This window comes from Sebastes fasciatus, chromosome 19, assembly GCF_043250625.1.
Source record: "Sebastes fasciatus isolate fSebFas1 chromosome 19, fSebFas1.pri, whole genome shotgun sequence".
In the NCBI taxonomy this organism is placed as follows: Eukaryota; Metazoa; Chordata; class Actinopteri; order Perciformes; family Sebastidae; genus Sebastes; species Sebastes fasciatus.
The window spans coordinates 8,177,798-8,191,493 of record NC_133813.1 but is presented as its reverse complement, the minus strand read 5'-3'; the positions used below and the strand labels follow the sequence as shown (position 1 = coordinate 8,191,493).

Sequence of the window (13,696 nt, the reverse complement as noted above, 5' to 3'; positions counted from 1 at the left end):
TCTTGGAAGCAGCTAGCTTTAAGGGACTCCTCAGTTTTCCTTCCTAACGAGCGAAACAAGTCGGTGTGTTTGCATTCACGCAGTCACGCACACCGACATTCGGGGAACAAATGGGGAAACCCAGCAGGTATCTTCCTGTAGAGGTGGTGTGTGTTAACATCACATTCTGTTTGCAATAACCTGGATAAGCTCTTATATCGACACAGAGTACCATAGAAAAAGTTGGAAATGCACATAATGTCGTTCCTCTAAAGTTCAGTGTCTTTACGTAATGTTGGAGAGGATATTCTTACTATTACTATTCACTTGGGAAGCTTATGTTGAGATAATAAAAGCATTTTTGTCTTGATTACAACATCATTATTCTGTGATCATTAAAATGTTGTTGATAGCTTGTTGAATTGTACGGAGCCCCAAAGTGTGCACCGGAAACTGGTGCAAATCTGGTGCAGATGGAATTACTACTTTTTGATTGCACACCAGAAAGTTAAATTTAACACCCCGTTTTAGCTTCATAAATGCTCGGGAAAAAGGAAAAATAACTTCTGTTGTAATGTAAACGCTATAAAATGAGACCTGGATCAATAGATAGTGTAATAAAGTGACTGTACATGTAATTTAATAACTAAAAAAGGTAACACTTCATTTTACAGGCATATTTTAGCATATCATTTTCGATACATTTTGAGGTAAATATTGGGGTAATTTGGTGGTAATTCCAAAGAAATTTCAAATAGGTTACTTACTAATTATCACCTAATTACCATGAAAAAGTGTTACCCTAAAAAAAGAATAGATTTAGTGTTAAGTTACTCTTTAAAGTTTCTGGTGCGCACCAGAATAGTTTCTGCTCATGTCGACTTAGGGGCTCCTTAAGGGTTGTGATCACAACAGTTGATCACAGTTTCTATTTTTTTTCTTCATCATGAAATAATTAAAATGACCTTTAACCATTTAGCCTTCCATAGACTATATAAGAGCATTTTTTATATTGTTTAATTTAGTTATGCAGGTGTTTGAAACATGACATTTAGCTAAAATCTGTTTGATTCTAAAATACAACAAATAATCTAGTCTAGGAGTTAATGTGCAAGAAAATGTCCACAAAGAGCTTAATTTACAAGTAGTGATCTTTCTTTTTAGGGCATAAAATGGTGCTTTTGAACAAGCGTATGTAATTTTTATAAAGTCAATGTACGAATAAGACCTTAACCAGGCTATGAGCTGCGCGGATGTAAACACACACTGTTTATTGGCCTCTCAAGGATTCCAGTTATCTTTGGTGAGTCAGTTTATGTCAACGTGTGGCCCTTACTTACACCTGATCAAGTGTCACTAGAACATCAGTCTGAAATTCATTGCTTGTGTCAACAATGGTCAGCAGGATGCAAACAAATTAAAAACAAAACAACCAATAAATTAGCCATAAAAATCCCAAGGAAGGAAAAGAAAAAACAGATGCAGTGCTCATCATTCGGTAGGCTATTATTTGTCATAAAGAGATTGTTTTCATTTTCGAAAAAAAAGCAAAATCATGACCAGGACAAAAAAAAAAAACTAGATCGGCTAAAAAGTGAGAGCAAGTGTTGACATTCAGAAGTACGCTAATCTGACATTCCTACATTGTTCTGTCATTATGTCTAAACATTCATAAAACAACATTTCATTTGCTTTTTAAAGTAAAGCTAACTAAGAATAAATTAACAGGCCTGGCTTAAGCACTGCATCTTTGATGCAACTAACATTCTTAAATACTCATAAATATTCATCAAAAAACAATTACATCTAATTAAATAACATTAAATTATTAAGTACAAAACTAGTGTGTTCTAAAACACCTCATAAATAAATACAGCATTGAACAGAAAGAAAAAGGGAACATACAATGTAAACTTTGGCAAAGCTAATCATCAAGGGTAAAAGGGTTCAGAGGGAGATTTGGCAACAAAATTTGTTCGCTTAAATTAATTCACAATTAAAAAGAAAACATAAATTACATTAAATAAAAAAAAAAATCACATATTGCAAAAAACCTAGGAAATGAACATAGTAATAGTAGACACATAAGTATTGGCAAATAATTTGTAAGTACTTGAAAATAAACAAGCAATGAAAACCTCTTTGGGACAGTTTTTGGTTTCATACCCATTTTTTTTTGGTTTGGCAGGTTTAGCCTGTTTTACATCCAGACAGAACTGCAAGTGGGAATGGAAAATGGCCGCCACCCCCCTGAGCCACAAGCCACGCCCCTCCGTCGGGCGCGGTCAGTAGGATGGCGTGGATCAGGTGGGCGGAGGATTTCTTTGGACTAGAAGCTTTACATACAGAAAGAGAGAGAAAACTAAGGATAAAGCTATTTGACCGATATTTTAGCAGTTTCTCTCAGCGGGCGTACTTGTTTTTTTGGTTTTGTTTCATTTATTGTTGTTGTATATGAAGCATAGTTCCTCCCCCCTAAAGAACAAGCTATGGTAGCTATGGACAGTTAGCGTGTCCAATCATCACTTTCTCTGTGAGGCTCCTCCAGCATGGCAGTGTGGGCTATAACTAAATGTGGTGTAATGACATTTAAAAAAATTGCTCTCCACCTTTCAAAACTTTTCCACCCAAGCCAGCAGTACTTTTTTTTTTTCGTTAGCCAAATCTCAACATTCATCCTCTGGTCCTCAGTCCATTCATTGTGGTCTGGTGTTCAGTGGGTTGTTTATCTGTTTCAAATTCATATTACTATCAATGCAAAAAAATCGAGGAGGCCTGTTTTTAATTTGATGCCTCGTTGAAACTCAGTGTTCAGAATAGATAACATTTTGTTCTTCAGTTAGTTTCTCTTTTCACTTTGTACCTTTATTTGTAGATTAAATGATTGGTCATAAACGGTCCAAATCCTGCTTGAGTCCGTCTACTTCAGCTGGTTTCTACTAGGTTTGGGTTGAAAAGTCAAAAAACTCGGTGAGTTCAACAACACTGTGAGTGACTTAATGTAAAAGACATTGATGGATCTAGATCACAGATCCAGGATCTGTTCTGGACTCTTTAAATGGAGAAAAGAAAAGGTGTCAAGTGTGCTACTGTTTGTACAGCAGAAAATCTTTGGTATGTACTGTACGTTTCACATAGCATTACATTGTCACTCTCTCCGCAGTAGAAGTGTTCCAGACAACAGTCAGCTTAAAAAGTGGCCTATTTGAATCCCCAGATTGGGTGGAAGCAAAAATGGAAGATGGAAGCATTTGATTAACAGTCAACAACTCGTTGATGTTTTTTGCTCGATGCTGACGCACCGAGCTGCTTGTGTCAAACTGTATGGACGTGAAGCAGGGGAAAATAAACCGTCTCTGTACTGTTGTCTGGCAGCTTTTCTTTCTACTGCTGGAGATTGTTGGAGGTAGACTTTGTCCTGTGGAGCAGGTAATGACTTGTGGTGGAAAAAAACAAAACACACAAACAGCAACAGCAGCCATCTGAGAAACCTTCGAACGTTTGCGTGGTCATGGGTGTGAAGGATTTATTACTATGATGGCTGCACGTGTTGACGCCATGCTGGAGGAATCACCAATCAAAATACCAGATGTATTCATTTTAGCTTTGACAGATACAATACTGTACAGACCTATATGAATGTCTACTGTGGAGAAATTAAGCTAGCTATTCGCTAGCATAATAGTAGAAGAAACTGTGATTGAGCATCCTGGCTAACTTTGTCAACTTTAATAAGGGTAGAAGAACGAAGGAAATGCTACAGGCTTGAAAGTTAAAAAAATAAACAAGCTTGATTAGCCTACATGCTAACCCAGAAATTTTTGTGTGCAACCGATGTAGTAGAATAATAATTAGTGGGTTAAAAGACCAGATTTTCCTTTTCGGGGGGAGGAGGACTGCGACTGGAGTTAACAGTGAATCTTTGGTTTGTTAGCTGATGAGGTTTCTGTTGTTCTTTTAACCATTTTTTACTTTGAAAAACTGCATAGGCACACGTTAAAGACACTCTTCAACCGTGAGAGACACATTAATGTTCTGCCTTTTTTGGGGGTCGGAGGGAAGAAAATGGTTGACGGCGTCATCCGTTGGTTCCCTCCCTCCTTCCCGTGTGGATTTACCCTTTTCAGTCCCCAACTTGCTTCCCCTTAAAGATGGCCTGACGCAACATCAGGCAGAACAAAGCTACTTCTCCGATCCCGTGATGTCATCCATTCTTCTATCCTCCTTCTCGTCGTTGTCGACATCCTCCATTTTCGGCATTGTCGACACCACTCTTTTTTTTTGTTATTTTTTTTTTCTTTTTTTGGTAATAATTCTCTTCCATCTTCAGTTAGTTTTTTTCCGTTTGTTGGAACAGTTAGGTGCAGAAAAAGGTTTTCTTTGGTTTCGATTTGTCAATAAATAGAAAAAGTCTCAAGTGTCCATTTTTTATTTTAAATCGTTCTTAAAGCCTTTGGCTTGCCTCTAACCAGACTGGGACTCAGCCTGGTGTTTCTAAGGAGTAGGGGCTGCTGACTGACGCCTTTCCTTTGGTTTTGTTTCTATTTTTGGTTCGATAGCTTGAGTGAGAGATGATTGATGAGGTGATTGCAGATGGTAAGGCTGTTAAAATGGAGCAGGAGGTGGTGGCGGTTGAGGTTCTTTGGGTGCGTTAGTATTTACATCATGTGTAAAGGCTGTACAGTGTGACGGTATCAAAGTATATCAATGGGTGTTGTGGGATTTGGTAGTGATGGATGCTTGGCGAAATTTGTATGGACACTAAGACAGTCAGGGAAATTTTATCTCTGTGTCTCAGTCCATCCGTCTTTTTTTTACCAAGCATTCAACTCTACTATGCTGCAAACAAATTCCATCTTGAGTTTTATATCAAGTTTTGTCCTCAAACTTTTTTTCTCAAAAACACCTGTTGAGTGGTAAATTTCACCACTATCAACAAGGAAACAAGTTAATTTACAAGTGGAAAAAGTTCCACTTTCTCATCTTGATGAATTAACCTTATTAGCGTTTGCAGCATTTATACCTGTCTTCCTAGTTTCCAGCCCGCTGACCCTCTGGAAGAGACGGACCTGCCAGGCATCGTCTTTAGATTGTCCTCTTTAACTATTACAAAGGCCCTGATTCGCCTGGACAGTTCGTCCTCCGCGGGTTCAGACGGTTCACTGGTTCGGCTGTTGTGTCTGTCACTCGATGTGGTGAGAGTTTGTGGTTTGTTTTTTTGGGCATCTGTGATGGCAGCTTGAGGCTTCCAGAAAGCATCCTAGTTCTACAGCTGGATTTACACCAAAGGGACAAATCGTTAGGCTCTGAGCAAGTTTCAACCAAGAACCTCTTTATCAATGACAGACCAACACGGTCAGAAAGTCGTAAAATATGCACGGACTCTGGACATGGGCACTGGAAGATTGTGCAAATCTTGGTAGATTACGTGTTGAGTAAGGTAAGAGTTTAAGTTTTGATCATATTACCTACAAACTAGACAGCCCTTCTGTAATAAGGGCCGTACGCTTGAATCATTTGGAACAGTTTTGTCTTTAGATGTAGTCGGACGACATGTCTGAAGCATACCTATGCCTGAAGTGTCAAACTACCTCTTGTGCTGTCCGTGCTCATTTCACAATACTTTGGCAGAAATGGCTCAAGAAACCGACCGTGTTTTGTGGCTTCTGCTGATTTATTGAAAGCCCAGGAGCTCTTGGTGCTTTCGTAGGGATTGTTGACTTTCTGGTTGTTCTGTGTCCAAACAAATTTCATATATATTTGAGCAGGGACTTTCCCCATTTTATGTTACACCCAAAGGGAGAACTCACAGATAAAGCCTTTTGTGTTTGTGTAAATCCAGGCTGAATTCTTTGGTCTCTGAAAGAGAGCTGTAGCTGTAGAGAAGATGCATGTTGTTTGTGCATTAAAATATGCCTTCAAATCTACATTTAGTTCTCCACCTTTTCGACCACAGATTTGGCTCAAATTGTAAAAAAGTTCAGTTACAGCTGTCATCATCAAAAAACACTAGATTTTTTTTTGCGTTTTTCAATAGCGTCTTTTTTCTAATTGATGAAGATGCTAAGCTGGAAACCGCTGCCCTGATGGATGAGTTACCATGGTAACACAAATGATGGGTGGGTGAAGCCAGGGTAAACTTTGGTTTGCTTTGGTTTAGCTGACAATGTTTCGGTCAGGGCGTGAATTCTGGGGAACGTTCGGGAAATGACTCTTTAAAGTTGTGTGTGTGTTTCTGTAAAGCAGGTGTATTTGCTTGTCTGCAACAGAGTGTGTCTACGTGTGTGTTTGTACGTCCGTACATTGCAGTGCGTAACGACAGATGCCGAATGGATTTCAGCCACTGTTTAGAAAAAATGGTATCCTGAGTTTTCTAAGATGTGAAGACCACTCGGCTTGGCAGAGAGCCCCGGTTCTATTGCAAAGAAAATGTGCTTCAAGATTGTGCTCACATACGTTGTATATATTCATATATAATACACTAATACTCCACAGAACGCTAAGTATGCTGAGAGGGAAAGCTTGTATGTCGGTGAATGTTTGTGTATCTGTGTGTTTGTGCTTGCATATTTGGCCATTTCCTAACTTTAAGAATCTTCACTGCCCCCTTTAAAGAGTCAAATCAATACATGTTGCTCTCTTTTTTGGTAAAATTTAAGAGTTTTTTCCAAAAAAAATGACAGAAATCTCATCATTTTGTTTAAAAAATAATAAGTTAGTTTAGTTGTCATTATTTAAGAAAATAATAATCCATCTACAACCTGGATCATATATATTCCAGAGATCAACTTCAGGTACATATTTCCTTTTAAATATGGATATTGAACATTTTGGAAGCCAACTCTTCAATTCTGATCTCAGGGGGAAAGCGGACTTTGGTTTTTCTGTTAGTGTGTGTGAGCCTGACGGTTCAAATCGGAGACTGCACAGCTACATTAACACATGTGTTGGACTGTTTTTTCTCCATTAATTAACAGATATATAAGCTGACCAGTTAAAGCCTCAACCTACTGATTTGGATAAATAAATCATTGTATGTTTGACAAAATAATTTAAACATCCACTTGTTTTTTTTGAGCATACTAAGCACACTCTGTCCAAGCTAGTAAGTGGGCCTCGTGTGAAGATTAGTTAGTCAAACATCGTATGGTTTCTTATGACCGAGAAATGCCCCTTCTTTGGTTTGGTTAAAAAAAATAGATTTAATTTCCAGTCCAACTTCACCCTCAGCTGCACAAACTGACCTCCTTTTGTTTTAAATCACAATTCAGCTATGACAGCTGTCTAAATTTGACTGCGCAATCTCCGAAACCCGACTTCTGAATATTTAAGTCTTCAACTCTGCCCCAGTCAGATGTGTCATTGCTATCTTTGGGACATTTGAAGGTCAAAATACCACAATATTTCCAGAGAATTTTTCATAAAGCTTCCTTTGGTTTCTTGTTTGTTTGGTTGGTTCCTAGCTTATATTGCATAATAGAAAACATACATTGTCTTCTAGTCTTTGGTATTTGGGCTAGTGTGTCAGCTAAAAGAGACATCAGCAGTGAAAGTCTATGATTTAGAAGTTTTTTCCCCAGTGAGGTTTCTATGTTTTATAGGTGAGTTTACCCTTCAGCTTCTTTTTGGATTCACAATGGATTTGCAAAAGGCGGTTAGGCTACAAACAATTCGTCGCAGTGAGCAGCCCCTCTCTCAGTTTGTCACCCTCGACAAAAGCAAAACAGACAAACAAAGAAAAAAATGTAAAAAGTTTGGTTTTCCTCCTTGCTTCGACCGGACGAAACCTCGACCCGCGACCCCCGCGACCCCTCCATCCCTCCCCGTACCTCCATCGACCCACCCCACCCGAGACACCTCCCTGTCACTTCCCTCCCTTCCCCTCCCCCTCCTCGCCATCTATTATCACGCTTTGGTACAAGTGCTGGACGCTGAAGATTGGGCGCCCGGGCTACCTCCGTCGTCTGTCCATTTGTCCAGGCTCCGGCGGCGGGCGTTCATGAAGAAGTTGCTGACGGTGGTGAGTTCGAGGCCCAGCTGTTGCGAGATGGTGAGCTGCATCTCCTTGGACGGTCGCTTGTTCTCCTTGAAGATGGCCAGCAGGGTGCGCCGCTGCAGGTCAGTGAAGACCAACCGTGACTTCTTTGGCGTGTTGTTGCGGTCCTTCCCCCCGTCCTGCTCCTTCCGTTTGCACGCTGCGAGGAGGGAGGGGAGAGCGTTGGGGGAGGAGAAGGGAAAAGAAGACAACAAGAGAGGAAAAGGGGTGATAGGAAGAAGAGACAGAACATAAAAGTGTTAGTGTTGTTTGTATTATTTGAACAACAGTTAAATATTGGAGGAGGATTTAGTAGCGTGACTTGTATGAATCAAAAACTGAAGGTCTTGTTGACAGAAGTTCATGTATATTTTCTGTTCCTGTACATCTGATATCTGTCTGAGTCTTCCACTGTGTCATCACTAAATTTTACCAATACAGCTCAGATATTTCAGTCATTAGTACACAACAGAATCATATGAGAAGTAAAATGCAATGTGAAATTTTGAGATGCAGGGTGAAGTGCAATGATGAATGTTTAGTTATTTAGTACGTTTTCACCAGTAATCTGTTATAGTAGTCTGTTATACATAGCACCTGTCTCCTATAAAGAAATAACAGGCCCAAGAACGCCGTGATTGACCAATCAGAGTCGCGTATTCATCCAAGCCGTGTAATAACTGCTGATAACGCCCATTCAATCGGCCGTTAACATTCTAACCGGGTGTTCATAATCGGTTATCTCTTGGTGGAGGATATATAAGAGGCAATGAAGTGCAGACTGACCTTCTGTCATTCACCAGAATTAGATTTTCCCCTGTGGGTTCATGGAGCTCGGAAATGCCTAGTGACATCAGCAAAACTGTCCAATCAATGAGTCACCTGTGAGTCCATGTGAAATCACATTTTCCCCTCTTAGTTCATTTGTCAGGATGAACACAAACCACACCAGAACTAAAAGGCAATAATGTACCAACAATATATCCATGACTCAGAGCCCAGCTGATCACGTTGTACTTCTATATTTGTGAAGATACTCATTCCCTAGTCCCTTACCCCAACCTTAAAGGTGCTAAATGCAAGATTGGGAGCATATCTATTGTCTCTGCACGGCTCTCAACATGGCAACAGCTGACCCGCGACTTGGAGCTAATTGTGCTAACAGCACTAACAAAGGCAACACTGTTGACAGAGCTTACAGTGTTAACCTGTGGCGGAACCGGAGGGTGGGTGCTATGCTTCCGTGATGGCCATCCTAATTCTAACCTGAACCTTAAAACCAAGTCTGAACCCTCACACGTGGGTTTGAAGGTCTGTCCCTAAATGAGGTCCTCACTCTGAAGGTCTAAAGCTCTGGTCCTCACAAAGATAGCTGTACAAGAACACAAACACACACACACACACACACACACACACCCCACTCCTCCCGTCTCCTCTCAGCTTATCACAGCGTTTAGAGACCTGACGACAGATGCAAATGAAAGATCGCTAGCTATTTTGTTTCTCTGCTGCTCTCTGTCTCTGTTAGAGCCTTCATGATCAATACACTCATTATATATGATGTTTACACAGAGTGAAACATTCAAACCACAGACTGCATGTTTTTTTTTTATGGCTGCCCCATTTCATCACATGGAAATATTCTACATGTGTATATCGTTTTAGACATGTTTCCCCAAATCGCAGCCTGATGTGTTTGGTATATTTGGAGACGTAAACCTAATGTTTACTCGGAGTACAGTGTACCTGCTTTGAATTTGTATTATTCCTAACACGATTTTATTTAGTGTTTGTTTTGTTTATCATTGTAGGTCGTTGCTGGATGGATTTACTTAAATTTAAAAGTCCCTGTTGTTCATTACATAGGTGGCGATTCTTCTTCTGCTGCTCTCTAAGTAAATAGGTGAAATGCTATAAAGAATTCATGTTAATCTTCCACACTGCCAGGAGTTGTAATACAGTTTGCCACTGACAGGTGGTACTATTGATCTGTGAATATGAGGAGCCACAAACACACTGGGATTAAAACATTTAGTGTGTGTGTGACACAGACAGAGAGCGAAAGAGACACGTCTGCTTTGAATCGTCACACGTAAAATGTCAATAAATTGCAAATGGAAAAACATGGACGAATGGAAATAACACTGTAATAATATTATTATTAATGATAGCATCAGAATCTGCCTGGTCTTTTAAATAAACGGTAAACCCTCTTCATGTTGATGCACATTTTGCTGGTGGTACGATTTATTTTGAACGTGTTAACCTATTTCATAGACTTGTTTCATATCTATTTTTATCTCACTTTGTTCCCAATTTTATTTTAGAGATCTGGATTATTATTATTATTGTTATTAGGATTATTTTTATTGCATTTAAAGGTGTTGTTCAACTTATTATTAATATGTTTATAGATGGGACATGTTATATAGTGTTTATAGAAACAGCAACATGAGCTCAAAACTGTGTCACAATTTTCCGCTTGTTTATTCAAAGTCTAAACTAGAAACGATCTTGGACGTTGGACCCGACTATTTACTGGGTGATCTTTGTGATAAAACATCGGACTGTGAGTTGAAGTGTGTACGTGAATGAAGAGACAGGCTATTTTTACTATTGCTGTTTACGCTGAACTGCTACTATCATCGTCTTTGTACAACGCTTTATGCTGCTACAACTACTAATACTACGTTTTTTTTTACTACCACTAGTAATAACATCTGTGTCAGTCATCCAGGTAGTGCCAAAACAATCCACCCACTTGGCTTTTAATGTGAAATTAAAAGTGTTTTGACATTTTGTCCGATGTACTCCTTAAGTTTTAATGACTAATGAATAATGAATGTCTCCACCTTCATAATGATATGATAAGGGTAATACAAAATAATACATATAACACACAAAAAAGATAATAAAACACAAGGAGGATAAAAATACGGTTAATAATAGATGAAAGCATGAAATGGAGTGGAATGGTAAAACCAGACATATGAAATATTCACAAAAAGCTTTCTTATAGGAATGTTTTAAGAAGTGATTTACTAATAATAGTGGATAATAATAATTATTATAATAACAATAATAATGATTTGGTCGTTTTCAGGCCAAAATAGCCTATGTTTAAGCATGTAGGTTAAAACTGGGCTAAATTTGTTTGATAAATGAACATTTTTTTGGTGCATACACACATATATACATACACAAATACATCCAAAATAGTGTCTTCATTTTCAAGAGTTGCACTTCCATAATTAAGACTACAGGAATAAATATAAATATAAATATTTGTGCACTTTTGTAGTGTTTGTTTTGCACCTGGCATTTCCTGACTGGACTTGTGTTGATCATCATGAAGCTCTGGTAGCTGTGAGTAACTGGAGGTACTTCCACCTGACAGAAAAGAGTATACAGGTTTTTATTTTCAATATTATTTCCATGCATATTTCATGCATGCATATTAAACACAACGGTATACAGTTCTGTGTGACTGCCCCCGTGTTGTTTTCACTTTGAAATAGGTAGTGCATTTCCCGGTGCTTCTGATGGCTAATCACAAAAGCTGTCAAGTACTGAAAGTGTGTCTGATCATTGATTTAATTATAATACATTTTACTATTATATGTATATGAGATAACAGCTTGTTTTATTAAATGAAAAAAAAAGGCTTAGGTAGAAAAAAATTATAATTGTGTTGACACTTTGTACTAAAACCCAGATATTGTATCTGCACTATAGTGTCAAAAACATTTCAAACCATACTCTAAACTCAAACATACAAAAGGACAAAAAACAACAACAACAAAAAACATGTTTTACTTCTCAACCAAATTAAGCCCAGTTTTAATTGAGATATCTGGATGTAATTTGATCATGAAATCACCAAATCAGTGCTCACTTAGTAATATAACAATTTCCCTTTTAGACATGGCATAGGTACGGAAGACGATTAGGCCCACGTTAACACTTATTTGAGTTTAAATATATCAAATATTTTGTTTACATGTGGCCTTAATTCTCTTCCGTACATACGTAACATTGCTGGCTTCATCTGTGTGTTTCAGCAGGCTGTTCTCATACACCGTTCGTAGCTATACCTACAAAAAGTAATGCACTGTCAATCGTATCCATCCCACGAAATCAGTGCGTATTTAATCCACGTAATTGGGAACCAGGAAGTATAAAGAGCGCCGAACGCTACTTAGGGAGGAGGTCGGGGGGGTGTGGGTGAAAGAATCACTTTCGCCCTCGAGATCTGTATTTCGTATCCGAGACCGGTATTCAAAACTAGAAATCAACGTTAATTTATTTGTCAGGTAATTTACATACTTAAGTAGCTTCACTTCCGCAGTTATTTTAACCCGCAACACAATATTTTCATAAACCCAAGTAGCATAGTAAATAGTAAGTAAAACTAAGTAGTTTTATTTCCTAAACCTAAGGAAGTTGTTTCGTGTGAATACGGACATTTATTTTGAAAAGACTGTATGCATGTAACGTGCAAAAATTGACATATGTTGCTGGATATTCGTAGGAAAACGCACAAAAATGAGGAATAACTTTTCGCAAGATATCATACTAATCATTGAATGAGGATACGTTGGTTTCAACGATGTCTTTTTGTCATGTATATAGGTGTCTATTACGTAACCAACATTAAGTTGGGACTACTTTAATTTGTTCACAAACTGCATGTAAAGCATTTTGCTGGATAATTTCAAATAAACAATTGGCACGAATGAAGATTTAAAATATAGGGAGGCAGTACTGGTCTGATTATTGTAGTTGTATAGGGTTTTTTGCTTTTGCTGAAGTGCTAGCGGGAAAAAAGGTATCTCACATGCGAAGAATCTCCTCAACAAACAACAAAACTTAAAACAAATGTTTCACATAGGTCAACAAATAAATAATGAAACGATGAAATACAATTTTAAATACTGTAAACAGATTTCTAATACACCTTTCCCTCTGTCTGTCTGTCTCTCCCTTTTCTGCTTACTGTAGCTCAATGAAAAGCAGCTCAGCAGCAGTTCACCCTAGACTTAAAAAAAAAAAAAGTGCAGACACATTTACGTTTAAAAAGGGAGCAATCAAAATCACCCACCCACACACAAACGCAGTGTGCCGTCAATGGAGAAAGAGCACGCTCGAGTGATTCAATCAGGCTTTTTTCCCTCTCGTCGAGGTTACAGTGAGGATCAAATACGCAATTATATTATTCAAAAGGGGTTTACCGGTTTGAGGAGGGGTGAGAGCATGGAGGGGGGAGGGGTGGCTGTTCTTTAAAGGTAAGGGTTGAATCAATAGGATCAATAAAGCAGGGTTCCTCTGTCTTTCATCAGCTCTCTCAGTCTCTCTCGTAGACATCAGTGTGTTGCTAAATGCGTCTCTAACTGCAAACGAGATCAGCAGAAAATACGGAGAATCTCTGGCCTTCTCTTTCTATTTAATTCTCTCTGTGTGAGTCAGCTGTCACAGCCTCCCTCTTCCCTTTTATCATGAAATATAATTATTCCCCTAACATCACAGCCATCGTTACATCATCATCTGTAACCATATCAACCATATCCAAATTCTCATCTTAAGCACAATCATGATTTTAGTCATCTAAGTAATCATTATTGTCCCTTTTTATGTGCCAGCACACAAACATGACATTGATATCAATCTTCTCGTCTCACCCTC

The 13,696-nt window shown here is 38.6% G+C and overlaps 1 protein-coding gene across 2 annotated transcripts in view; it reads right to left on the bottom strand.

Annotated features, from left to right (window-relative positions):
- Window positions 1–5,212: 5,212 nt before the first annotated feature.
- The window catches only part of onecut2 (one cut homeobox 2), a 40,586-nt gene continuing 32,102 nt past the window's right edge, over window positions 5,213–13,696 (bottom strand). Inside the window, exons 2-3 of one of the 2 annotated variants that reach the window (XM_074616984.1) lie at window positions 11,330–11,404; window positions 5,213–8,174 (exon numbers count right to left, since the gene is read on the bottom strand). In XM_074616984.1, coding sequence (XP_074473085.1) covers window positions 7,885–8,174; window positions 11,330–11,404 — 365 coding nt within the window. In that variant the 3' untranslated portion in view covers window positions 5,213–7,884. The remainder of the gene's footprint in view (window positions 8,175–11,329; window positions 11,405–13,696) is intronic. The other variant, XM_074616985.1, reaches the window with a different exon arrangement.